Source organism: Xenopus laevis, chromosome 7S, assembly GCF_017654675.1.
Source record: "Xenopus laevis strain J_2021 chromosome 7S, Xenopus_laevis_v10.1, whole genome shotgun sequence".
NCBI classification, from domain to species: domain Eukaryota; kingdom Metazoa; phylum Chordata; class Amphibia; order Anura; family Pipidae; genus Xenopus; species Xenopus laevis.
Genome location: NC_054384.1, coordinates 111,808,783 through 111,835,548, shown reverse-complemented (window position 1 = coordinate 111,835,548; position 26,766 = coordinate 111,808,783). Strand labels below are relative to the sequence as shown.

Below are 26,766 nucleotides of genomic sequence, written 5' to 3'. Positions count from 1 at the left end.
TTATTCTGCTTTATCCTGCAATAAATCCTTCTATCTGCACCTACATCTCCCCTTCTCTGTGTGTCACTAGGTGAGTGTGAGTGCAGCTCATTCTGGGTGGTGAGTGTGGATGGGACTGAATGGTGAGTGGGGATCAGACTAGGTGGTGAGTACTGCTAGGACTGGATGGTGAGTGTGACTGGAGTGTGAGTGGGGATCAGACTGGATGGTGAGTGTGACTGGAGTGTGAGTGGGGATCAGACTGGATGGTGAGTGTGACTGGAGGGTGTGAGGGGATGGGACTGGATAGTGAGCACAAGTGGGGATGGGCCGGAGGGTGAGTGTGACTGGATGGTGAGTGCTACTAGGACTGGATGGTGAGGGAGTGGAACTAGATGGTGAGTGGAGACTGGATGAGTATGAGTGGGGATGGGAGTGAGTGGGACTGGATGGCAAGTGGGATTGGGACTGGATGGTGAGTGTGACTGGAGGATGAGTGGGGATTGGACTGAATGGTGAGTGTGAGTGCTGTTAGGACTGGATGGTGAGTGTGAGAGGGGTAATTCTGTATCATAATGAGCCATAATTATCATTAGAGAAGAATACAGAGCGGCTCAATACTCACACGTTGGGCTTGTTACATTTCTAAGCAAATCTTTGCTGGTTCAATGGAAATGTTTATATATTTTCTTTGTTTACAGCCCTGGCTTTATGTTGGTACAATTTTAACATTCGCTGAGCGCTGTTTGGTGGTTTGTTAGTTTGGTCGCTTGGTTATAGGATTTTAATTGACTTATTTTAATCTGTTGAACAATCTGATTGGCTTCACCCGTCATATTTACTCTTCATTTTCCTATTAGGCATTTTTGCTACAAGTTGTATTGATGTGAGTAAGTCAGGTTGGAAAAAGACACACGTCCATCAAGTTCAACCTTTCTGCTGAAATTCCTGCTTGTTTAACTTCTAAACAATAAAAACATTGACTGGGGATCTGTAATTAATGGTGTCCAGTTGTCTCTGGCCACTCACATTGGGTTTTGTATTGATAATCTACCATAAGGGAGCGGTACACTCGTATTAAATTATTGTCATTTAATAATATTGGGGCAGAATTGTGTGCCGCCCACATTACGGCTGTTTTTCTTTATGGGACCCTAGGAATTTCCAGAGAATGTTTATGGGGTTCCCCTGCAGAATAAACCAATCCTTGATTAGAGGGGCGTGGCCAGGGTAGAAACCAGTAGCCAGATTTGCCATTATTTTATAAACATGTTATGTCCTATAAAGGGGACGTTAGTCAGATATGAGCTTTAGCCTGGGTTATAAAGGGTTACTGTAGGGGCACAGAATAGAAAAAGCAGGAGAAAATACAAGGCTGAGGGAGCTCAGTGAAAACCATGACTAATGAACATAAAGAGAGTACAGACAATACAATATGTCGGGAGCCCCAAATCTTTTTTTTTTACCCATTAGCCACATCCAAATGTAAAAAGAGTTGGGGAGCAACACAAGCATAAAAATAAGTCCATAAGGATCCCACTTAAGGGCTGTAATTTGCTTTTGGGTAGCCCCTATATCGACTGACAGGCTATAGGGGGTCTATTTGGCAGTACTCCTGGTTTTAATGCAACCAAATCTCCAAGTCTGGAATTTTAAAGATAAGCATCGGCTTTGAGGCCACCGAGATCAACATCCAAGGGACTAGTGGAAAAGTGGAGGACAGATCCTGGCCTATTAAGTACAGCTGTTATTTTCTTTATTGGCTCGTGTCATCATATCGAGAGCTAAAAACACAAGGGAACAAGTAGTGTAAAACAGTATAAAGCAAATAAGCGGGCGGGGCTGGGAAAATGAAGAGTCTGGTTGGTTAGCGATACCATGACATTATCTCTTGGCCCGTACAAAATACAAGGCGTTGGTTTTGGGGTAATATTTGACGTTCTGTTTCTTGTCCATGAGCCCACCAAAAATGATCAGCTCCCCGCGCCCCTGTACCACCGTTTGCAGACTGGTTTCGGGGGGTCCCACCACAGAGCTGCTGTTAAAGACTTTCCACTTTACTCGGCTCCGCTTAAAAAAAACGCTTAATGGTTTTAAAAATTAGTGGTGAGCACAACTTTCCCTTGTTGTGACAGTGCTAGACAGTGCTAGACATTCCAAAAAGTACATATCATTGTAGAGACTTAAAAATGCAGTACCTAAAATCCACCACAAGATGCCAGTGCTGTGCAAGTGCTTGAAGTGCTCATACCGTGTTACAAAAGTGTCCAATTGACTTATTCTTTTTCCGTAAGCCTGCAAGATTTGTACAAAAAACAGATACTTAGTTTCACCTTGACAGAATATTGTTAACAATGTTATACTTATACAATCAAGTAATTTCACAATAAAGCTTTTAAAGCAATCTTTACAATCTATTTTTCAAAGAACATTTCGTGGTATTCTGTCTTAGTGCATTACCATATGAAAGTTTAGACTTTAGACAAGAAAACAACTTAACACCTGTTGTCCATTTAGCCCTTTCGGGCTTACGCAATCAAGCTCATAGATCCAAAAAGCCTCTCTTTTTAGTAAAATATTATCAAAGTTTCCACCCCTCGCCCTCACTGGTATTTGTTCAATGGGCATGCACCTGAACGCTGATGGGCTATGTTTGGCATCCGCCCAGTGCTTGGCCACCAATTGCTGGGATTTGTCCTGTTTTTTACTTTTAGCCTTCGTTTCTCTGTCAGGGTCTAACGCTGCCCTAATGCTGGCCCTGTGCATGCCCATGCGCTCCTTCAGCATCCTGATTGTCTTCCCACAGTAAATTAGTCGGGCATTTAATCAAATAAATCACCATAGTAGATGTGCAGGTCATCCTTTGCTTTATCTCATATCTTTTGCCCATTCTAGGATGTGAGAAGTGACTGCCCAAGATCAAACTGCTGCACATAATGCAGCCACTGCACTTAAAAACCCCAGAAAATGTTGTACAGGCGGGCTGACATATTTATCAGTAGGGTCAGATGGACTTAAGATATCCTTCAGGGATCTACCTTTTTGGTAGCTAAATCTGGGTCGGGATGGCAGCTTTTTACACACACTCTCATCACTGGTTACCAACGGCCAGTGTTTAAGTACACAATATATTATATATACAGTATATATAAATCCCATACAACTGGTGCACTCTAAACTGTCCTCAAATGCCTGGGTGCCGGTCAACACATTAGTATAGCAGAAAACAAACAAACCGCACTCCAAGGACTTCGTGTCTCAAAAGCCAAGTGAAAGTTTATTCTTGCTCAACGTTTCGGCGCTCCAACTGAGGCCGTCTTCAGGGTGTAATAATGCATAAATAAGTGTCTGTAAAAGTGATATCAAATTACTGTGCACAAAAACAAAGTCAATACATATAGAGTGTTATTTCAGTGTTTGCTACGTGCCCGTGTCATTAAAATAATGCCAATAGTCGTGTTCACTGAAATAACACTCTATATGTATTGACTTTGTTTTTGTGCACAGTAATTTGATATCACTTTTACAGACACTTATTTATGCACTATAACATTATGGCACCCAGTGATAGTTCAGCAATGGTGCTGAGCTGTCTGGCACTTGTTGATGACATCATCCTTATGCTGCTTGAGGCCCATTTACCCTTTAAATGGGATTCACTGTTGTGTGTGTATTCACCCTCCTGAAGACGGCCTCAGTTGGAGCGCCAAAACGTTGAGCAAGAATAAACTTTCACTTGGCTTTTGAGACACGAAGTCCTTGGAGTGCGGTTTGTTTGTTTTCTGCTATATAAATATATATATACTGTTTTTGAGCTTGAGTTCATGTGCTGTAATTATGAAGCAAAGAAATTCTAGTATCCACACCGAAACCTCAATCCAACAACTGGACTATTGATCTAAATCAACCACTTAGACCTTTCAAAATCTTGTCCAGAATGATGAACCCCAGTGAGCAAATAAATATGAGTCCAAACTGGATGGTGGAGCTGCCCACCATGTTGTACAGTTAGATCAGAGAGACAAGTGGTTCTACCCATATGAAATAAATCTCTGTAGTGATAAATAGATACTATGGAGCAGAACCTTTACTTAAGTGTATTAAACTGCCAAGTCCAACACACTGTGCCGTGTTCATTTTATAAAACGTATTTAATTTAGTACCCTGTGCTGTGGATCCTTCAGGTAAGTTACACCAAGGATGATAAGTCGGCCACCCAATGATAAAATTGCCTACTCACCAAACTTTAGTAAAAACACATCAACAAAGTTTATGCCGAATCTGTGATGTCCTCAAGTTTTGTTCCTGCTTGGCTGCTACTCTCATGTCTGTGACTAGGTGGAGCACAACCTAGGTCGTGGTAAAATACAATAGGAAGCGGAGATCAATAACTGTCTGAAAGCAGTTCCATCCTGAAGTCCCGGCTCCTTCTCAAAGCTCAGAAAGGGGCACAATGCACTGAGATGGCACCTACACACCTATATTACAGGTTAAAAAATACATCTGTTGATTCAAGAAAAATGTAATGGCTTTGTAACCCTTATAATAATAATAATAATAATAATAAAGGCTATTAGAGTACAGGAGAGCTGTTCAGTACTTGTGTCTCATTCATTCAGTATTTCCCACAAACTTTCCAGTTGTTTCTCTGCAAACGGACCATCAAGGTCACTTTGTTCTGTTCCAGTTCTATGAAAAACACATCAGCCAGTTTCCCAGCACTAATGATACTTTGCTTAAATGGCGACTGTCAGACGAATGTAAAGTCTACAGTGGATTCCAGGTAACATTAACCTGCTTTCCTATCATTGACCCCACACCAGGGCAGCAGCTTCTCTCAGGAGATTGTTTTGGTTTTACCTTGTGGGCTCCATCTGTATCTGTATTCCTGGGGCACATAACCTTGTATTGTATTGCTGAGAAACGAAGATAAAGGGGGGGGGATCACAGAGACCATGAAGAGTATAGTATAAAATACCAAGATCCCCTGGGACCACACCATGCAGCCTAAACTTGGATTTCACAGTAAAATATGACAGAGCCAAGATGTGTCTCCCCAATTCTCTGTTTTTAGGGCCTCCTCTAAAGAATAAGATAGCAATTGGTGAGAGTACGGCAACCTTTAAGCTGCCCCCCTGTTCCTGACTTGAATGGACCCATTAGGTTAGTGATCTTGTAGCATTGTGGCCTTGGTAACACCACACGTATTACTTAGAGCAATGAGGGATAGGATGGAGCAAATGATCCGCAGACTCTGCTTCTAAATACTTTATTTCATCACATGTTTCGGATCATATTGATCCTTTTTTAAGTGTAATATACAAATGTCGACAATCCACCTTTTAACACTAAATTCAAAATGTTACTCCTCCCCTTGTAGAAAGATAAATGCTTGATAAAGGGGCATGGCCCCAGAATGTTGCACTTCCGCACTGCAATAAAGCAAGGTTTTTTGCTGCAAACAAACGCCCTGAGTGCCGGTAAATTTGTCTTTCTACGTTACATGGGAGGTTGCCGAATCCTCCATTTCCTTTTAAAGGAGACATATAGGATTAATGAAAAAAAACCTAATTTTGTAGGCAATTATAAGCAATATATGGCGTTGCTTTTACATGGTGCTAAAAATTAGTATTATCTTCAAAAATAGCCCCTTTATTGGAGCTCCCTATAGAGAAGTCAAGTCAAAAGTGAGTTTATTGTCATTTCATCCATATACGTTTGTACAGTACACAGTGAAAGGAAACAACGTTCCTCTAGGACCTCTCGGTGCTACACACAACATAGATGTACCGGACAACAGACAAAAAGTGCAAAAATGTGCAACTCCTGCAAGACAGGACAGTGCAGGGACAGGACAAGACACACTCAGCAGATGTAATATGTAAAGTAAATAATGCTAAACGTCAGACATGATGGTGTATCATTGTGATATAATAGTAGCAAGAACTTAATAAAGAACATGATAGTGCAGATGTGCTCATAGGGAACAACTGTATCCAATGGACATTCATCCATACAATGGTGTACAGTGGTGTGTAACGTGGTGGTATATAGTAAGGTCAGATGGAGTGTGAGAGAGATCTGTCCTGTCTCTGAGTATTCAGGAGCCTTATGACTTGGGGGAAGAAACTGTTACACAGTCTGGTAGTGAGGGCCCTAATGCTTCCGTACCTTTTTCCAGATGGCAGGAGTGTGAACAGTGAGTGTGAGTGTGTGTTGGATCAGACACAATGCTGGTGGCTTTACGGATGCAGCGAGTGGTGTAAATGTCCGTGATGGAAGGAAGAAAGACACCTATGATCTTCTCTGCTGTCTTCACTATCCTTTGTAGGGTCTTGCGCAGTTCCCAGGCCAGACAGTGATACAGCTGCTCAGGATACTCTCGATATCCCTCTGTAGAAGGTTGTGAGTATTGATGGTGGGAGATGGGATTTCCTCAGTTTGTGCAGGTAGTAGAGGCGCTGTTGGGCTTATAGATGTAGTCTGGTCCCTGTCTGTGTTTCAAATGAGGGGTGGACTAGAGTCCTGCGAGGGTCCATTTTTTGCGACCCCGACCCGTACCCGCAACCTGCAATCCGCAACCTGGACCCGTGTATAGTAAGAACAAGCATTACGGTTTTTCCAACAGTTTTCAACAATGATTTTTCAGTGATATATAATTACATTACAAAACATACAGCTCGAACTATAGTATATGATCCTATGTAGGACTCGATGGGTACATTGCCAATAGTCTGTTTATCTGATGACTCCTTTCCTGTTCACGTTGCCAGTTGTCGAGGTATTGGGATGCCTCCACCACAAGTGGGTGTTCTCTAAGTGTTTCTTCGTCCTACCATGTTGTTTGTCTGAATGTATAGACCGTAAGATATCTAGTATGGTGTGGGAGTGTTGTTATATATCTTATCCAGGTATTAAAGAATTTTGTTGTGTTGTGCTCTTTTCTGGTTATTGCTTCCAACCAATCCATATGAAATAAGTGATGTAGTTTTGGTTTGACTATCAATATAGACGGGGATTCCAGAGTCAACCATTGTTGTAATATCGTTTTTCTAGCTGCTGCAGCTAGTCTGCCAATCATGTTTTTCTCTGGTTTTGATAGTTGGGTATAATTTGTGGTGTAACTGAATAATGCCCATTCAATTTGTGATTGGATGGGTTTCCCAGTCATCTGTTTGCCATATGTGGCTACTTCTTGCCAAAAGGTCTGTAGTTTTGAACATGACCAATGGTTGTGTATTAAATCGGCTCTTGGTGAGCGGCATCTTAGGCAGTTATCAGAGGAGAGATTTCCCATTTTATGTCTTTTAATTGGGGTAAGATAGGAGTTATGCAATATTTAGAAAGCCATCTCTTGATATCTACTCCCTGGGAGTAATTTCATTATTTTTGTGTGTTGTTTTAAAATAACTGATTTTGTTACTTCGGGAATATATTTGATGCATTTGAAGGTTGAGTTTTCTTCATCTTCTAAATTTATTACTGTTCGTATAGTCTGGTATAGTTGTGACTTTGTTTGTTCGGTGTCAGTGTTTTTCCATAATTTGTTTACTGGGTCATCTTTGTCTCTATCTGATAATTGGGTAATAGTATGGACTGCAAAATGAATGAGTTGTAGTCTCAGAAATCACCACAAAACCAATTAGGACCGCTTCAAACTCACCACCTCTTGGCTGCTCCTCTATAATGCCGGGTGCTCAGTCCGCAGCGTCCCCACTGCCAACATATAATACATGAACAGGAGGACGGCACTCCGGTAAAAAAGCAGGTTTTTATTGCTAGGTACTGTAGGAATACATAGGCCTTTTGCGTTTCGGGAACACGTTCCCTTAATCATAGGCTTGGGTAATAGTATGGACTGCAAAATGAATGAGTTGTAGTCTCAGAAATATATGTGGTGTGGTAAACAGGTATTTTTTGGTAAATTGTGTTTGAGTGATTATTGAGTGATCATCATTTAGTAAGTCTTTAAGGATATAAAGACTGTTGTTACGCCATTGTAAAAGTATTGGGTTTCATATGCCTATTGGGAATTGTTTATTTCCTATCCAAGTTAGATATGGAGATATGTATGGTGATAGACCCTGTTTTTTCCTAGTTGAGTGCCATGCATTATATGTGTCTGCAAATAAAGGGTTATCACGTATGTGTGATGGGGTTTCGGTTGGTGACATGTGTAAGAGGTAATTGAGGAAATAATTTTTGCTTAAATATTGATCTAAGGACGGCGTTGTGTATTGGTCTTAATTGAGGAGCCAGTTTCCTGCATATCTTAGTAGTGCTGCTGTATTATATTCTTTAATGTTGGGGAGGTTAATTCCCCCTTGAGCTTTAGGTTGTTCTAGTTTGAATAAGCTGATGCTGGAGCGTTTTCTGTTCCAGATAAAGGTTCGGAATATATGATGAATTTGTGTGATATCTGTTGGTTTGACATAGTATGGTAGCATTTGTATTGGGTATAAAAGTTTAGGGAATATAATCATTTTGATTAGGTGTATTCTACCCATAAAGGTCAGGTTTATGTGTTTCCATTGTTGTGTTTCATCGACTGGTACCTTCTTATTTTTTACACAAAATTTCTCCTTTAAATAGACCGTGTCATTTCCCACAATTTAGACAGTGCAACATTAAAGATGTAACATTTGTTAAATAAAACAGTTTCAATAACTTACTGTTAAAATCCCAGACTTGAAACGAGGTTCTTCTCTCACTGGAGTCGATTTACTGATCCAATCCACAAACGTGTGTCTCCGAAGGACAAAATATCGCTTAGATCTGTCAGTGAAACAGAATTAATTGGACATTTAGCTTCTCCATTACAGTAATGACATGACTTGAGCAGCGACATTAGGGGCAACAAATAAACAAACAAATAAACAAACAAATAAATCTTACTGGATCCACAACTTTTGGTCAATAAAAGTGTAACATACGGGAGTCGATATCAATGGAGACTGAAAAAAAGGAGGGAAAGTTTATAGATTATTGTTCATAATAAAGGAATTGAAAAGGTGGTAAAGAAATAATCTATAAACTTTCGCCCCTTTATTCAGACTCCTTTGACATGTGATAAACCATTTTCTATGATATATTTATTGATTTACACACAGACATACACTAAATTAACTCTTCCCGTGAGATACTTCACAACGTGACATTCCACTGAGAAAAGTTCCCGCCCAAATTACATCCCTGTCAGATTTAGACCCGCCCATAACTATGTAATTCCTTACTAAACACTCCGATTGGCGGGGAGCTTTGCTTTTTACAGGCTATGATTGGTTATTATAATTTAATCGACCACGCCCAGAGCCTGTGATTCACGTTGTTCATTAGTAGGACCGCCCCGATTCCTGATTGGCATCTTGATTGTGTAGTTGGAATTCCTAGTTTTTGCTGTGGCTCTGTCCCGCCTCCAGTCTGCCATTGGATGTGTCCCGTTCCCAGGCGCCTCCTCGGTGTCTCACATGACTGGCAGTGTTTGTGCGGCCGGCTGTCCCGGGAGTTACTGGAGCCGCTCTGCTCGGAGGCCCGGGCCGGACTGGGATGTCCCGGGGTAGAAGCGCTTATGGATCCCCGGGAGGTGAAGGATCGGATCCTCGACAACATTTCTCTCTCCGTCAAAAAGGTACCGGATTGAGTGAGAGGCCGGGGGCGCAGTACTGGGGCATCTGCCGAGTGTGGGACACGAGCTCCTCCTCCTTCATCTCCTCAGTGATCGACACTCAGGGGTCGGGAAGTGGGTCTGGGACAAGCGCAGAACTAACAGCAGCCTCGTTACTGACACAGACACCTGATTGGTCCACTCCGTGTGTGGGACCCGCCCCGGGGAGGATCCTGGGGGGAAGAATAGGGAAAAGGGTTCGGGTTCAGAGGGGGAAGAGTTGGGGTTCATGGGGGGGAAGAATAGGGGGAAGAGTTGGGGTTCATGGGGGGGAAGAATAGGGGGAAGAGTTGGGGTTCATGGGGGGAAGAATAGGGGGAAGAGTTGGGGTTCATTGGGGGAAGAATAGGAGGAAGAGTTGGGGTTCATGGGGGGAAGAATTGGGGTTCATGGGGGGAAGAATAGGGGGGAAGAGTTGGGGTTCATGGAGGGAAGAATAGGGGGGAAGAGTTGGGGTTCATGGAGGGAAGAATAGGGGGAAGAGTTGGGGTTCAGAGGGGGAAGAGTTGGGGTTCAGAGGGGGAAGAGTTGGGGTTCAGAGGGGGAAGAGTTGGGGTTCATGGAGGGAAGAATAGGGGGGAAGAGTTCGGGTTCATGGATGGAAGAATAGGGGGGAAGAGTTGGGGTTCATGGAGGGAAGAATAGGGGGAAGAGTTGGGGTTCAGAGGGGGAAGAGTTGAGGTTCATGGGGGGGAAGAATAGGGGGAAGAGTTGGGGTTCAGAGGGGGAAAGAATATTTCTCACCCTGTGACTGAATCTGCCCCGACAGCATCTGATTGTGTCACACTGAGCTTGTTATTGTCTCCCAAGTCCCAGGAGGGGAATTATCTGCCCCCCCTGTGTCTCCTCCCAGTACCCCTTGATCTGCCCCCACTGATCCCCCCTCTCACTCTCTCTTTGGAAATCTTATTGTTATTCCCCCCTCCCTGGAAATGCTCCAGTGTAATCTTGTCATCTTCATTGTGTCAGGGGTCAGGCCTCTTGTAGTTCAGCGGCCTTCTGCTACATTGTTTCAGGAGTCACAAACAGAAGTGCTGAGAATGTAACCAGACAGATAAACACTGCTGAAAATAGCAACAATAGTGGCACCGAACTGTAAACCCAGTAAGAATGAGGAATGAATGGATATTGGGAAGTTGTATCAGGAGTCAGAAGCAGCAGTGCAGAGAAGAGAAAGGGACAGACACAATGACAGTTACACAGAACTATAAACCCAGTGAGAATGAGGAATGAATGGATATTGGGAAGTTGTATCAGGAGTCAGAAGCAGCAGTGCAGAGAAGAGAAAGGGACAGACACAATGACAGTTACACAGAACTATAAACCCAGTGAGAATGAGGAATGAATGGATATTGGGAAGTTGTATCAGGAGTCAGAAGCAGCAGTGCAGAGAAAGGGACAGACACAATGACAGTTACACAGAACTATAAACCCAGTGAGAATGAGGAATGAATGGATATTGGGAAGTTGTATCAGGAGTCAGAAGCAGCAGTGCAGAGAAGAGAAAGGGACAGACACAATGACAGTTACACAGAACTATAAACCCAGTGAGAATGAGGAATGAATGGATATTGGGAAGTTGTATCAGGAGTCAGAGGCAGCAGTGCAGAGAAGAGAAAGGGACAGACACAATGACAGTTACACAGAACTATAAACCCAGTGAGAATGAGGAATGAATGGATATTGGGAAGTTGTATCAGGAGTCAGAGGCAGCAGTGCAGAGAAGAGAAAGGGACAGACACAATGACAGTTACACAGAACTATAAACCCAGTGAGAATGAGGAATGAATGGATATTGGGAAGTTGTATCAGGAGTCAGAAGCAGCAGTGCAGAGAAGAGAAAGACACAATGACAGTTACACAGAACTATAAACCCAGTGAGAATGAGGAATGAATGGATATTGGGAAGTTGTATCAGGAGTCAGAAGCAGCAGTGCAGAGAAGAGAAAGACACAATGACGGTTACACAGAACTATAAACCCAGTGAGAATGAGGAATGAATGGATATTGGGAAGTTGTATCAGGAGTCAGAGGCAGCAGTGCCCAATCCCCACCCAATACCCCGAAAACCTTGACCCTTCATGACCCGCAAAGAACACTTTTGCATCTTGGTTATATCGATATTTGCTATTAAATATATTATTATTGGGGTCATGAAGCTCCGCCCTTGTACCCACCATGGAGACCCTGGACCACTTGTGCAAACTCAGTGAGGATCAAGAAGGGACCAGGGGAGAGGTGCAGTAACTGTATCAACCAATCAGATGTTGCCTTTTGTTGTCCTTTCACCACTAACCCAGTGTGAGCTAAGTGCTTGTGAGTTGCTATGGGTTACAAGACCAGGCAAAGTAAACCAAGTAAAGTTTTATTTCTTGTTTTCTGTTCTTTGTGTTGGTAGGGGGCACAGGAGATGCTTTTGGGTTGGCACTATGTCAGATATTACCCACCAGTGAGAGCCAGGAATAGCAATGTCATTGGTTGGTTAGTAAGCCCCGCCCCTGTAGCAGAAATAACTGCCTGGGATTGATTGGCTGATTGGTTATTAACTCTGCGTGCTCCTCAGGGCCCATCCCCTCTGCTGGTTCTCTGGGGCATGTGACATGAGTTATTGCCAAAACCAGCTGAACCCGTCTCATTCGCCAGCCCAAACCTGATCTTCATTACGGAGGGAACGGCCCAAATTCCTCCAGAATGAGCATTTGTATCCGGCGTTTCTTTCCCGATCTTCCACTTGGGTGGATGCCTTTAGGGGGCGCCGATTGGGGCAGTGGCCCTGGGACCACATGGTTGTTGAGGGGGGGGATGGTGGTGGATGGGGGAACAAGATACCAGGAAATGATTTCCAGTGTGGGGTCCCTAGTTTGACTGTCCCCCTAACACCCTAAGGTGGCTATACACTGGGCAACCCACCTGCTATCTGGCTAGTTGGCTCATGGGCTGAAATGATGACGGCTATTGTGTGTAACATATGTACCCCACATGTACCCCAATCACATCCAAGCACGGGCCCCATCCTTCTCCCTTGTATTTTGTATATATAGATGTTCTACTTGATGAGCCCCCCCCCCCGGGCAACGTGGGCTTCACCATTGTTACTGCTGCACTTTTCTGAGTGACTGCGAGACACTTCTTATATATATTATATATGTATTTATGTATTGGACATTTTGTTTATCACTGGCTGAGCTTTCAAAGTAGCAACTTCCTTTTAATATATAACTCGCCTTATAGAAACAGTAGTATTTCAGCAGTGACATCAAGTTTATTGGATTAACAGAAAATATACAATATGCATCATAATAAAATTAGACAGGTGCATAAATTTGGGCACCCCAACACAGATATTACATCAGTACTTAGTTACAAATGTAACAGTCTCTAGATGCCTCCTATAGCCTATAGTGTCTGGATTCTGGATTTTAACAAGGGCCCCAGTAGTCCCTGAACTAGCCACACAGCCCCTGAACTAGCCACACAGCCCCTGAACTAGCCACACAGCCCCTGAACTAGCCACACAGCCCCTGAACTAGCCACACAGCCCCTGAACTAGCCACACAGCCCCTGAACTAGCCACACAGCCCCTGAACTAGCCACACAGCCCCTGAACTAGCCACACAGCCCCACAGCATGATGGGACCTCCACCAAATGTGACAGTCGGTAGCAGGTGTTTTTCTTGGAATGCCGTGTTCTTCTTCCCCCATGCAAAGCGCTTTTTGTTATGACAAATAACTCCATTTTTATCTCATCAGTCCAAAGCACTTTGTCCCAAAATGAGTGTGTCTTGTGTAAATGATCTTTTCCATAGAACAAGCGAGTGTGTTTGTGTGAGTGCAGAAAGGGCTTCTCATCCCCCTGCCATACACATGTTCTTTGTGCAAATTGTGCTGAATTGTAGAACGATGTACAGATACACCTGCATCTGCAGCAAGATCTTCTTGCAGGTCTTTGGAGATGATCTTTGGCTTGTCTGTAACATTCTCACAATCCTCCGCATATGTCGCTCCTGTATATTTCTTGGCCTGTCAGACCTGGGTTTTACAGCAACTGTGCCTGTGGCCTTCCATTTCCTCATTACATCCCTTACAGTTGGAACTGACAGTTTAATAAACCTCTGAGATGCTTTTTGTAGCCTTCCCCTAAACCATGTTACTGAACAATATTTGTTTTCATATCTTTTGAGAGTTGCTTTGAGGATCCCATGCTGTCACTCTTCAGAGGAGAGTCAAACAGAAGCACAATTTGCAATTGGTCACCTTAAATACCTTTTCTAGTGACTGGACACATCTGCCTATGAAGTTCAAGGCTTAATGAGCTAATCCAACCAATTAGGTGTTGCCAGTAATCAGTATTGAGTAAAAACAGGCATTCAAATTAGCAAAATTACAAGGGTACCCACATTTTTGCACAGCCAGTTTTTCACATTTAATATAATTCCATACAACTGAATTCTGCTTCACTAAAAATCTTTGTTCAGAAAACAGCCCAGTACTCAGATGTTCCTGGGAAATTAAAGACATACCCCTGTTATCTTTTTTGTTGAAAGTGGAGTAAACTATCATGCAGGCTGAGAGGGGTTCCCAAACTTTTTCATATGACTGTATATATATTGGATCAGAACCATAATGTAGAGTTACTGGGTGGAGGAAGAATAAAATGAAGCAGTGAGTGTTTAACCCTCTGTGTGCCTCAAATCTGCAGCTCTGGTAGATTAAGTTGCTAAGGGCCAGCACCGTTTGTTTTGCACTTCCTGTTTGTTCAGTGCGGGTTTGGGAGTTGCACCTTCCTGCAGGGGACTGGGTCGGCATGCGGGGGGCTAAATGCATCACAGGGACACAATCGGGAAGCGGATCTGGTGTCTTGTGCTCACGAGTCGCACTGAAAACCCAAATCACTAGTTCATGTGTATTGGCTCATAAAGAGCAAAGAATTATAATTATAGAGCAGAGATTGTTGCAGAAATGGCCTCGGTCTTTACGTCTGATCTTCTGGATCATTTGCCTCTATCAGAATATTCAGTGTTTGGTGCTTATTACTGGGCCCGAGTGTGCCCAGACTCACCCGAGTGTAAGTGCCAGGGATACCCGGAGGTACCACGAATAAAAATCTGGGCCTGTCCCTATGGGGTTAAATGGGAGGTTCACCTTTACATTAACTTTTAGTATGTTATAGAATGGCCTTCAATTCCATTGGTCTTCATTATTTATTGTTTATAGTTTTTCAATTATTTGCCTTCTTCTTCTTCTGACTCTTTCCAGCTTTTAAATGGGGGTCACTGACCCCATTGTTATTGCTACTTTTTATTCCTCATCTTTCTATTCAGGCCTCTCCTATTCAAACTCCAGTCTTGTATTCAAATCAATGCATGGTTACTAGGGTAAGCTGGGCCCTAGTAACCACAGATAATAAAAAATGAAAACCAATTGCAAATTGTCTCAGAATATCCCTCTCTACATCAGACTAACCATTAATTTAAAGGTAAACAACCCATTTAAGCAGGTGAAACCTTCTCTGTGTGTTTATCTCAAGGGCCCGTGGCTGGAATGTGACTGCTGGGGGGCCCCTTTGTTCGCTTACTCAGTGAGTAACCCTGATACTCGGTGAGACGCATCTGCTCACGTGACAAGTCCTAGAAAGACGAGTGAGAGGCGAAGTTCCCCTTTTCTGACCAAACAGCAGTTTCGGTTGGTCCTTTATAAAGCAGTGTGTGATATGTCAGCATTATATCTAATATAAGCATTATGTTTAACTAATAATGTGCCATGGATCCTACTAGTCTGGCACCCATTGACATACCAGCCAACGATTGGGCAACGTAGCAGAGTGAAACCCCCAACGGCAGACCAATCCCCTGCTTGTATTTCATCACCCGCATCTATTGATACATTGACTGGATAACGGATATGATCTTGTGACCCCCATACTGACATTTGCCCCCTCTGTTTCCCTCCGGTGCAGTTACAGAGCTATTTTGCTGCGTGTGAAGATGAGACGCCGGCAATCCGTAACCACGACCGCGTCCTGCAGAGACTGTGCGAGCATCTGGATCATGCGCTTCTGTACGGGTGAGAGACCCAGGCCCTTCTTGGGGGACCCGTGGGGTATTATGGGCGATTAGTCCCTGGTTTCCTAGGTAACGGCCAGTGTGTGTCTCCCCCAGGCTGCAGGACATCGCGTCGGGATATTGGGTGCTGGTTGTGCATTTCACCCGCAGAGAAGCCGTGAAACAGATTGAGGATCAGCAGCATGTGGCCACCCTCCTGGGGCGCAGTGAGTAGCCGCATGGGGGATTCTAATAAACGGCACCCTAATAATGCACCAGGGGAAACAACATGGCAGCTCCCATCCATGTATATAGATTGTGTGGTGCAGCCTGGAAGGTCCACGGCTCTCTCTCTACACAGGAGCAGAGAATGGAGAACCTGATGACTGTAGTGTGGGTCCCATTGTACTGGTAATGGGGGTTTTATGGTAGTTGGCGGTATCCCTTTAAAGGGAAATGAAAATGAAAATGTAATATCAACTTCATCCCACTGAAATAAGAAACTTTCTAAATACAATCAATTAAATATTCTGTATTATTCTGAAATAATCAAGTTTATGTTCACTATTCCTCTCTCAGCATCTGTTTCTCTTCATTCTGTCTTCATGCAGCAGTTGGGTGTCAGATATTCACTGACAGTTACATCCAATATATCTTATAGGGGGGCTCCTTTCCTAGAAGATGTATTAGAGCTCACTCAGATAACTGATTCCAGTACAAACAAAATCTAACAAAATAACTGCCTTTTGCACAAATCCTGCATGTAGAGAGACATGATGTCTGGTGAGTTTAATAGAGTGAGCTCTAATAACATCTTCTAGGCAAAAGGAGCCCCCCTATAAGATATATTGGATGTAACTGTCAGTGAATATCTGACACCCAACTGCTGAATGAAGAGAGAATGAAGAGAAACAGATGCTGAGAGAGGAATAGTGAAGATAAACTTGATTATTTCAGAAACACTAAAGAATATTTAATTGATTGTATTTAGAAAGTTTCTTATTTCAGTCTGATGAAGCTTATATTAAATGTTCATTTTCGCCATAGTTCCCCTTTAAGAAGGCAGACGTGAGTATGTGTGTAGGTGATACTCTGTGTCACTCTGGCAGGTCGCGCGTGGCTCTACTTGGCCCTTAATGAGAACTCTCTGGAGAGTTACCTGCGGCTGTTCCAAGAGAACCAAAGTTTGCTGCAGAAATATTACTACAAGTGAGTAGTGGAGATGTTTCCCTCCTCTCAGCAGGGGTGGTGCCCCATTTCCTTTCAGATCACCCCCTTATTTGTCCCCCTGTTCCTAGGAACGCCTTAGTCTGCAGCCACGACCATCTGACGCTCTTCCTCACGCTCGTGTCGGGGCTGGAGTTCATTCGCTTTGAGCTGGAGATGGTGAGTAGGACCATGGGGGAATTTGTTTGTCTTTCTTGGAATCATCCTCAGTAAATAAGTGATTTAAGCAACGGGCGCTGCATAATCAGCTGGCAAATGCTCTCAGCCAACTCCCTGCAGCCTTCTGCTATTTCCCTTTAATGGGAGGGAGGTGCAATATCTGCAGAATTAACAGGGTGCTCTGTGCAAGCTGACTGTGCAGGGTGCTTGGTTGGGCTGCTGATAGGTCTGGGAAGGTCATGTGACGTGTGACTAAATGCCATAAGGTGGCCATACACAGGTTGACATTTGGATTATCCAATTAGTCGGACTGGACAGATGTGCGATTTTTTAATATTGAAGCGTAAAGTGTCATTTTTCACCTTCTAAAGCAGCTCTGGGAGGGGGGGTCGCCGACCCTGTAAACTGAAAAAAAGTAATTGAATAAAGTCTTTATTTCTGGGGAACGATCTGAAAACAACTGAACTGAAAAAGGAAGGTGAACTTCCCCTGACCACTTTTAGCCTTCATAGAAGGGGCACCCCACAAATAACTAAACAGAACCGCCCACTTTTTTCTCTGTTGTACCCTGGCATTGATCCAGATTTAGTTCCTGAACCCTGTTTCTTTCCCTCCCTAGAATGTTCCATATCTGGACCTGGCCCCTTACATGCCCGAGTATTACAAGCCCCAGCACCTTCTGGATTTCGAGGATCGGCTTCCACATTCCGTCCATGGGTCCGACAGCTTGTCCCTTAACTCTTTCAACTCCATCAATTCCGCCAACCTGGAGTGGGACGACAGCGCCATCGCGCCATCTAGTGAGGGTACAAATATGGGTCAGAAATGTCTAATTCTGCAGCAAAGATCCCAGGGCCATGCCCATTCCTGGCTCTGTATTTAGGTGGCACATATACGGAGCACCCTAAGATTCAGGTGTACTTTGCTTTTATGTCTCTCTACTGCCCCATGGGCCAAAAACTCAGAAACTCCATGTGCCCCTTTATATCTCCCCAAAGCCTCTACCGCTCCCCTCAATCACCAATACTATATAACGGCCCCCCAAATTGTTCCAACTGTCAGACTCAATAAACAATTGGTCCTGCAGTTACTGTATTGGGCATCGCTCCCCCAGCCTGTCTCTAACCCGCTCTTTTATCCCTGGTCTCTAGATTATGATTTTGGAGACGTTTTCCCTGCAGTGCCGTCCGTGCCCAGTGCAGACTGGGAAGGTGGGAATCATCCGTCCTTTTCTCTCTAACTGCCTGTTTGTGCCCCCCACCTCTGCCTTCTGCTCCATAACACTTCCCTGTATCTACTCTATCAGATGCTTTAAAGGAGAAGGAAAGCTACCGAAGCAGATTATTGCCAATAGATTAGGCACAATAGTGCAAGCTATAACACTATATTTATTCTGCAGAATGCTTTACCATATCTGAGTAAACCGCTCTACAAGCTCTCTCTGTTTGTTTAGGATAGCAGCTGCAGTATTAGCTTGGTGCGACATCACTTCCTGCCTGAGTCTCTCCCTGCTCACTCATAGCTCTGGGCTCAGATTACAGCAGAAAAGGGAGAGAGGAGCAAACTGAGCATGCTCAAGCCCTAGCCCTGGAGGTTTAGGCTGAAAACAGTTAGTCTGATACAGAAGCCCATGAGTACACAATAGAAGGAAAGAAATGTGCTGTTTGACAGAGGACTCAGAGCAGCATTACTTTGAGGGGTTACTGGTGTATTTATATAGACCTTTCTGATAAAGCTTATTTACTTTCAGTCGTTCCTGGGCATATCTCCTGTGCCCATCTTCAGCCCGTCCCATGTCTTTATTGCTCCCCCACATCTCTCCTCTGTCTCCCCTTCTGTATTACTTTGCCCATATAAGTACCTGCTCTTCATTATCTCTTCTGCCTCTTCTTCCCGCTGAATTCACCCATCTTTTCCCTCCTCCTGTATGAGGGGCCCTTCTGTCCTTCTGCCCCAGAGGGGCCTAAATAAACCTTATTAAAGTGAACCTGTCGCCCTATAACCGACGTGCTTGTTTTAGAGAGTAGTTGTATAAACACCCAGTCCTAGGGATCCCACCACTGCAGCAAATTCTTCTTATCTCTGCCGTGTGAGCTGCCATGTTGCTGTCTGTGGGCGTGGCTATGATTGAAGGTTCGTAATTAGGGAGAGTTATTTGCTTATTTCATGATTTCTATTGCCTGCCAGGCTCCGTGTCACTTGCCCTTCCTTACAGGCTGCTGGGCAATAACCTGTAGGGCTACCTCTTGTCAATATTGGCCACTAGGGGTGTAATCTAATAATCGAGATGAGAATGATGTAATTCTAGTTCTGCCATTGATTTCCTATTCCCCAGTGAGACAATCGGAGGCCACAGATTCACTTTAAATAAAGTTTAGACTCCTCCCTAAATGTACATCTGTCTAAACAAACCCCTTAAACGTACGTCTGTCTGTTCCCTCCATTCTGTTACTATACCTCGCCCTCTGCTGTAGGATCTGCTGATACAAACAGGCCGGGGGGGGCCCTTTCTGGTGGTTGGTCGGTGGTTCGGCCCCTGGGGCCTGAGAGGGTCCGAAATATTTTTTATAACCAACTAACCCAGGGGTGCAGGGCATGGAGGGGCTACTAATGTTCTACTACCAACTAATGATCAACTAATTGGGTTGCAGTGAATGCGCCTCACTTGCTGCATGAGACTGATGTGTGATTGGCTGTGTGTGCGTCTGTGCTGTCCGGTGCCCAGGCTGGGCAGGTATCGGATCTACCATTGTGTACGATTAGTCCCAAATCAAGATACACTAGTGCAGAAGATTGTGGGGGGGGTTAGTAAAGGAATATTTTAGCTCATCACTTATTTCATAGGTCTGTGAAATGAGGTCACATTTCCATTGTAATTATTACCTTGCTGGCCACGCCCCAGCAAACACACATACCACACCCCATTTATTGCTAAGCCACACCCCCTTCTGGTTTGTTGTAATGGGAGGAGGGTAATACTCTGCCGGAAACAGGGGGAGAAATAAAGCGAATGGAACCAAAGTCTACTTTCCCATTAGGCCAATGGATTAGCGCAGGGGTTGCCCAAAAGTTAAATCGGGATGTACCATTAGACCTTTAGCTGGTGATCAGTCGATCTCAAGGCACTAACTAAATTACTCTCCTGTTTTCTGCTTTTTATTCAGATATTTATTACATTAAGTTTACATAAGAAATACATGTTTAAATATAACAATATACATTTTCCCATAAATCAGTATTTAAGTCATATTTTCCATGGAACAGAAAGCTAACAATGCTTTTATAGATGTAGATCATAATGGGACAACATCACTAGATGTAGACCTCACATTAGTAAAGTACGGGCCCTCCTGGATTAGCACAATAGAAAAGGGAAGATGTAGTGTCCCTTTAAGACTTAAAGGAAAGCAGGAAGGGCCAGGGATCTCTGATCTGCACAATGGTTTCCAGGGGCCGCATAGATCCGCCCCTTCCACACCCACCTGACTCTCTTACCCTCTCCTGTAACAGATGGAGAAGTGCATGATGGGACGAGCTTTCCACGGCCGGCCGCCCTTTTGCACAATGGCTACAAACCCCATGGGAAGAGCCCGATACAGCGGCACAACCCCTTCACCCAGGACCTGTCCTCTTCCGACGTCCCCTCGGGGCCCGGCACAGGAGCTGACACTCCGGACACAAGTGAACCCAACACTCAGGACTCGGAGCTGGACGTGACTTCCTTGGACACAACGTTGTCCTATAACCAGGCGCCCGTCACCTCGGACAGCACCGATATCAGCACCCAGGATATAGCGGATGGACTGTCCACTTCAGAATCAACTCCAGTGCACAGCGCCAGCCACAGGAATGGCTCCGCCTCCAGTTACACCCAGTACCCCGAGAACAGCTCCGAGCTGGAGGTCATCAGGTCAGTGCCAAGGCTAGAATGACATACTTGTTAATGGGTCCCGTCTGTATATGATATATGCCCCACATATATAGTTTTGGGTGCAGGTGATAGAGACTTTCTATACAGTGTTTCTATTGAATCCACTGATGGACCCTCTCCTTTCTCATAGGCTGGTAAAGAAGAAGCGAACTGGAAAGCGCCGTAGGGGTCGTTCAGAAGATGGAACCCAGCACCCCGGTACCTTAGAACCCGATGACCCAGTCCCCGAGCAAGAGAAGGTTTCAGCCTCTTGTCATGGGGCAACTGAAGAGAAGCCAAGTGACCTTCCCGAGACAGGTATCCGACTCCCCAAGATGCAGGACACCTCCATGGAGCAGGTTGGGCAGCCGCTGAGTGAGCTCATAGACCAGTTGAACGACCAGCTGGACCCCCAAGCCTGGAATGTTCATCCTGAGCCCACGGACCAGTCCTTTCGGACCTGCTCTCTGGGGGGGACCCCCGGTGACCCTCAGGGCCAAAACGTTAGCCAAGGGATTCAAGATCCCATGGACTTCTACTACTTTACCCCAGAGAGTCCAAACGCTACTGCAACAGGTGGTGGCCACAATGACTCTCCAGGCCAGGGCCAATCAGCACATGTTCCTAGTGGCTCTGAGGATGTTGGACAAACACAAGGAGGCGGAGAGGCAGAGACTAAAGGACCCCTAGAGACCCACATAGAGGAAACTTTATTAACAGCCCCCAACAGGGGCAAGAAGAGCCCAGCACTAAGTATTGCTGAAGACTCTGGAGTAGATGAGGGACAAGGAAGTCCATCAGACTCACCCCATCCCTGCGAGTTCAGGTAAGTGGCAGGGAGTAAAGGCAGGAATGGGATTATGTACTATGGGCGGCTTCAAGCCCAGAGCATAAGATTCTGCCAAACCCAAAACTCATTTTTCTGTCCCATCACCAATGGTACCAGTGCCCCTTTATATAGGTCATCTGTTGTGGATCTTGTGTAGCTTTACTGGCTCTAACAGTCCTACCCCCTACTTGGGCACTAAAGCATCCCAGGATTCTGATCACCATGTTGGCATCTACTAAAGCAGCTTGGGTTCAATTCCCCCGGGAATGGTTTTATCAGGCACTGGGCTTGGTCCATACCAAAGAGAGAACTGGGCAGTTTCCCATCACTTGGCCTTTTTGGCATTACATTGGTCCATAGGAGTCAAGACAATGGGAAAACATTAGCCCTTTTAGCTGAGATACACCCTCTGCCTGTCCATGGGAAAGAGAACAGCCCAGGAGCAGGAAGTACAGAGAATCAGAGCTCTGTACCTGGGTAAGTACTGGGGGAGATTGGATTCACTTACCCAGGGGGAGGTTCCTCTCTGACCATGGGAAAGAGAACAGCCCAGGAGCAGGAAGTACAGAGAATCAGAGCTCTGTACCTGGGTAAGTACTGGGGGAGATTGGATTCACTTTACCCAGGGGAGGTTCCTGTCTGACCATGGGAAAGAGAACAGCCCAGGAGCAGGAAGTACAGAGAATCAGAGCTCTGTACCTGGGTAAGTACTGGGGGAGATTGGATTCACTTACCAGGGGGAGGTTCCTGTCTGACCATGGGAAAGAGAACAGCCCAGGAGCAGGAAGTACAGAGAAATCAGAGCTCTGTACCTGGGTAAGTACTGGGGGAGATTGGATTCACTTACCCAGGGGGAGGTTCCTGTCTGACCATGGGAAAGAGAACAGCCCAGGAGCAGGAAGTACAGAGAATCAGAGCTCTGTACCTGGGTAAGTACTGGGGGAGATTGGATTCACTTACCCAGGGGGAGGTTCCCTGTCTGACCATGGGAAAGAGAACAGCCCAGGAGCAGGAAGTACAGAGAATCAGAGCTCTGTACCTGGGTAAGTACTGGGGGAGATTGGATTCACTTACCCAGGGGGAGGTTCCTGTCTGACCATGGGAAAGAGAACAGCCCAGGAGCAGGAAGTACAGAGAATCAGAGCTCTGTACCTGGGTAAGTACTGGGGGAGATTCACTTACCCAGGGGGAGGTTCCTGTCTGACCATGGGAAAGAGAACAGCCCAGGAGCAGGAAGTACAGAGAATCAGAGCTCTGTACCTGGGTAAGTACTGGGGAGATTCACTTACCCAGGGGGAGGTTCCTGTCTGACCATGGGAAAGAGAACAGCCCAGGAGCAGGAAGTACAGAGAATCAGAGCTCTGTACCTGGGTAAGTACTGGGGGGGAGATTGGATTCACTTACCCAGGGGGAGGTTCCTGTCTGACCATGGGAAAGAGAACAGCCCAGGAATAAGACTGCTATACCTGGGTTATTCTATGGGTTACTGGAGTTTTTTGCTGCTAATACAAATGGGTTTAGGGCCCCTCTTACTCATTCTCATTTTACATGTTTTCCCCTTGCAGGGTGGATAATAACCTGCTGCTTCTATTAATGATTCACGTGTATAGAGAGAATGAGGAGCAGCTATTTAAGGTGAGCGCTGAGCTGGGGCCCATGGGACGGGTGCGTCTGATTCCGTTTACTGAAAGACCCGTTTTTGTCTCATTTCCCAGATGTTCCGGATGAGCACGGGGCACATGGAGGGAGATGTGCAACTACTGTATTTGCTACTGACCGACTGTTACATTTACTTACTGAGAAAAGGTGGCGTTTATCTTCTTGTCTCCCCCCCCCCTCCCACAGTGATTCTGCCTCTTCAATAGCTGATGGTTTGGGCTAATTATGGTTTTGTCCTGCAGGTTCTGCCGATAAGCCGTACACGGTGGAAGAGGCTGTTTCCTATAATGAATTGGACTACATCTCGGTGAGTGAGCGGCCATCCTGGTGTCTTGGAATTTGTTACTTTGGGACTTGGTTCGGCATTCCAGGACCAGTAGAACCAATTTAACAGACCAAATCAGAGCCTTCGCTTGCCTGTTTGCTGCAGTTGGTAGAACTTACCAGCAGAGGGAGCTCAGTCAGTCAGAGGCATCTTAGACCATAAAAGTCAATAGCTGTCACCCCAACTCTGCCTGTTATCTAATCAGCACCTCTGTATTAATCGGGGGGCAGGTTCTACTCTGTAACCACTTGGATTTTAATTCCCCACATCTCTGTTGGTTCTTTACTGCCCCTTATATTTCTGTTGTAGGTTGGAATAGATCAGCAGACTGTTACCTTCGTTTGCACAAACAGGCGGCGGCAGTTCATGGTGGACACTGCAGACGTGACTCTAACCGAGTAAGTTGGGACCACCCGATGGCTCTTGCCCCCCTCACATCTTCCCTGACTTCCATTATTTTCTGCTCAGGGTCTTCCTAGCTGCGCTCCACTCGGCCATGATTAACGGGTGCCGAGAACCCCCCTATCCGGTCGTGTTGACTGATGCCACAATGGAGAAACTGGCGCTGGCTAAGTTTGTATCCCAGGAGTCCAAGAGAGGGGCAAGTATATAAGGGCAACAGTGAGACTAACGATCAGACCATTACTTAAGGCCACGGGGCTCAGGTTGATTTTTATTGGTTCTGCCACAGGCATTGGAGGTGGTGACTCTGTACTATGGGTTGGTGCATTGGGAAGACCCCCTGGATGATGCAGCCGGACCTCCGAGCTCACATTACACATGCAGAGATCAGACTGTGTCTAAGGAAGGGGTCCTGCACTATAAGGCCAACGCCTCGTACCTGGGCCGGGAGACTTGGAAGAGCTGCTACGTGGTGTTAAGGTAAAGACTCTCCCCACTGTCTGGAGCCTGTTCTCTTGTGCCCAGCGAGTGATTCCATTATCTCTGTCCCACAGTAACGGCATCTTATACCAGTACCCAGACAGGACCGACGTCATTCCCATGCTCTCCATCAACATGGGGTAAGGAATCTGTAAGCTTAATGACTGGTCTCTAATGATAGGAGATATGAACTAAGCCTGCCGTCAGTTCCCATACTTGCCCAAGTGCCCTCATTACTGGGATCTAGGGCAGTTATGGTATGTGCTTATGGGAAGGTCAGACTTACTGGCTCTCGCTCTCGTGCCACAGGGGGGAGCAGTGTGGGGGCTGCAGGAGATCAAACCCCACCGATCGGCCACACTCTTTCCAGGTCATCCTCACAGACCGGCCATCCCTGGAGCTGAGTGCAGACAAGGAGGAGGATATGGCTGACTGGATGCTGCACCTCTGCCAGGCGGTGTCCAAAGGGGTAAGTACCCCCCCCCACTGTTGCTTTTTGGTCCATATCTATAATGTTTCCCCTCCCACGCTCCTCACTGCTGCTTCCTATCTGTGCACAATGCCTGCTACCTGGGCTGTTCTTTCTGCCCTCTCTCTGGGCCCTTTTAATAGTTTCTCTCCTGCCCTCTCTCTGAGCCCCTCTAATAGATTCTCTCCTGCCCTCTCTCCGAGCCCCTCTAATAGATTCTCTCCTGCCCTCTCTCCAGACCCCTCTAATAGATTCTCTCCTGCCCTCTCTCCAGACCCCTCTAATAGATTCTCTCCTGCCCTCTCTCTGGGCTCCTCTAATAGATTCTCTCCTGCCCTCTCTCTGGGCTCCTCTAATAGATTCTCTCCTGCCCTCTCTCCGAGCCCCTCTAATAGATTCTCTCCTGCCCTCTCTCCAGACCCCTCTAATAGATTCTCTCCGGCCCTCTCTCTGAGCCCCTCTAATAGATTCTCTCCTGCCCTCTCTCTGGGCCCCTCTAATAGATTCTCTCCTGCCCTCTCTCTGGGCCCCTCTAATAGATTCTCTCCGGCCCTCTCTCTGAGCCCCTCTAATAGATTCTCTCCGGCCCTCTCTCTGGGCCCCTCTAATAGATTCTCTCCTGCCCTGGCTCTGGGACATTCCCTCAGTCTGACCAATGAGAGCCCACACATGTACAGCCCACAGCCAATCACCACAACTTGACGTATCTTTTCCACTTACTACTCAATCAGGTTATTCCTCAGGGGGGTGTCCCCTCTCAGTGCCTGCCCTGTTGCCTGGTTCTGACCCAGGATAAAGTCATCATGTGCCACCAGGACTGTCAGACCAGCTTTTTCCGTGCCCTGGGGGTGGCGGAGCTGCTGGACGTGTGTGCCCTGAGCACAGAACATGAGAAGGAATATTGTGTCCTGGTGAGTCACACGTGTTGGTTCTGATCCGATTCCCTGTGGCTTTTGTTCTCCCCTCACTTTCCCCTCTGTCTCTAGGAGTTCACTCAGGATCGCAGCCGCTTCTTGCCCCCCTGGGTGCTGTACTTTAGCTGCCGGCAGGAGCTGGAGAGGTTTGGGTCGGTGCTGAGAGGGGCCTGGAAGTCTATGTACCAGGTGAGTGAGCACTTATATGTTATAATATGGGGGTGTCTGTGACAAGGGGGGCTTATACGTGTGCTGTTGGTTTCAGGTGGAGCTCCCCCACAAGCCTATGCAGGACAACACCCTAAAAAAGTGTGAGGACGCCCGCTCCCTTCTCCACAGTGCTTGGCAACGCAGTGACAGTCTATGCCGGGGGCGATCAGCTCGTGACCCCTGGTGCTGACCCCCCACCCGGGATGGAAATGTAAAACTCAAGCACAAGCCCCCAGTGAAACTACGGCCCCTAGACTCACGCGGGGGAATATTTCTACTCTGTTCATGTTGCTGATCTCTGCACTGACTGCGGGGGGCACAATAGAGCCCCTTAATTACAGACTCCTCCCCCTGACTTGTCATCTCGACACTGGACCTGGGGGGGGGCACTGGAGCACAGAGCTTACAGACGTTCCAGTAGGAGTGGGAGAGAATGCTTTGAGTTTAGTTGTGTGTGTGTGTATATATATATATATATATATATATATATATATATAT

The 26,766-nt window shown here is 45.8% G+C and overlaps 1 protein-coding gene and 1 long non-coding RNA gene across 5 annotated transcripts; one reads left to right on the top strand and one right to left on the bottom strand.

Moving 5' to 3' along the window:
• Positions 1–1,718: 1,718 nt before the first annotated feature.
• Positions 1,719–9,350, bottom strand: LOC108697866. The gene is made up of 3 exons (XR_001932494.2): positions 9,213–9,350; positions 8,652–8,754; positions 1,719–2,274 (listed from the first exon to the last, which is right to left on the bottom strand). It is a non-coding gene; the product is annotated as an uncharacterized LOC108697866 (long non-coding RNA).
• On the top strand, positions 9,235–26,766 carry plekhm2.S (pleckstrin homology and RUN domain containing M2 S homeolog). Of its 4 annotated transcripts, none has more exons than XM_018228309.2 (20): positions 9,235–9,607; positions 15,600–15,706; positions 15,802–15,911; positions 16,794–16,893; positions 16,983–17,070; positions 17,690–17,870; positions 18,222–18,281; positions 20,581–20,980; positions 21,132–21,806; positions 23,375–23,444; positions 23,525–23,615; positions 23,711–23,775; positions 24,103–24,191; positions 24,262–24,394; positions 24,485–24,675; positions 24,750–24,815; positions 24,985–25,144; positions 25,876–26,055; positions 26,131–26,247; positions 26,324–26,766. In XM_018228309.2, exons 1-20 carry the CDS (start codon positions 9,410–9,412, stop codon positions 26,456–26,458), a joined length of 3,216 nt encoding a protein of 1,071 aa, XP_018083798.1. In that variant the 5' UTR covers positions 9,235–9,409; the 3' UTR covers positions 26,459–26,766. The 4 variants fall into 4 exon arrangements, with proteins under 4 accessions (XP_018083798.1, XP_018083797.1, XP_018083800.1 ...); XM_018228308.2 differs by having other exon boundaries at positions 17,690–17,876; XM_018228311.2 differs by lacking the exon at positions 18,222–18,281 and having other exon boundaries at positions 9,236–9,607; positions 26,324–26,765.

What these genes read in the sequence shown, in the direction of transcription:
- plekhm2.S (XM_018228308.2), top strand. Translation starts at nt 9,410, where the DNA reads ATGTGTCCCGTTCCCAGGCGCCTCCTCGGTGTCTCACATGACTGGCAG. An exon ending in TTCGCTTTGAGCTGGAGATG is followed by an intron (nt 17,071 to 17,689) that starts GTGAGTAGGACC and finishes TTCCCTCCCTAG; the next exon opens with AATGTTCCATATCTGGACCT. An exon ending in AGCTGCTACGTGGTGTTAAG is followed by an intron (nt 24,676 to 24,749) that starts GTAAAGACTCTC and finishes TCTGTCCCACAG; the next exon opens with TAACGGCATCTTATACCAGT.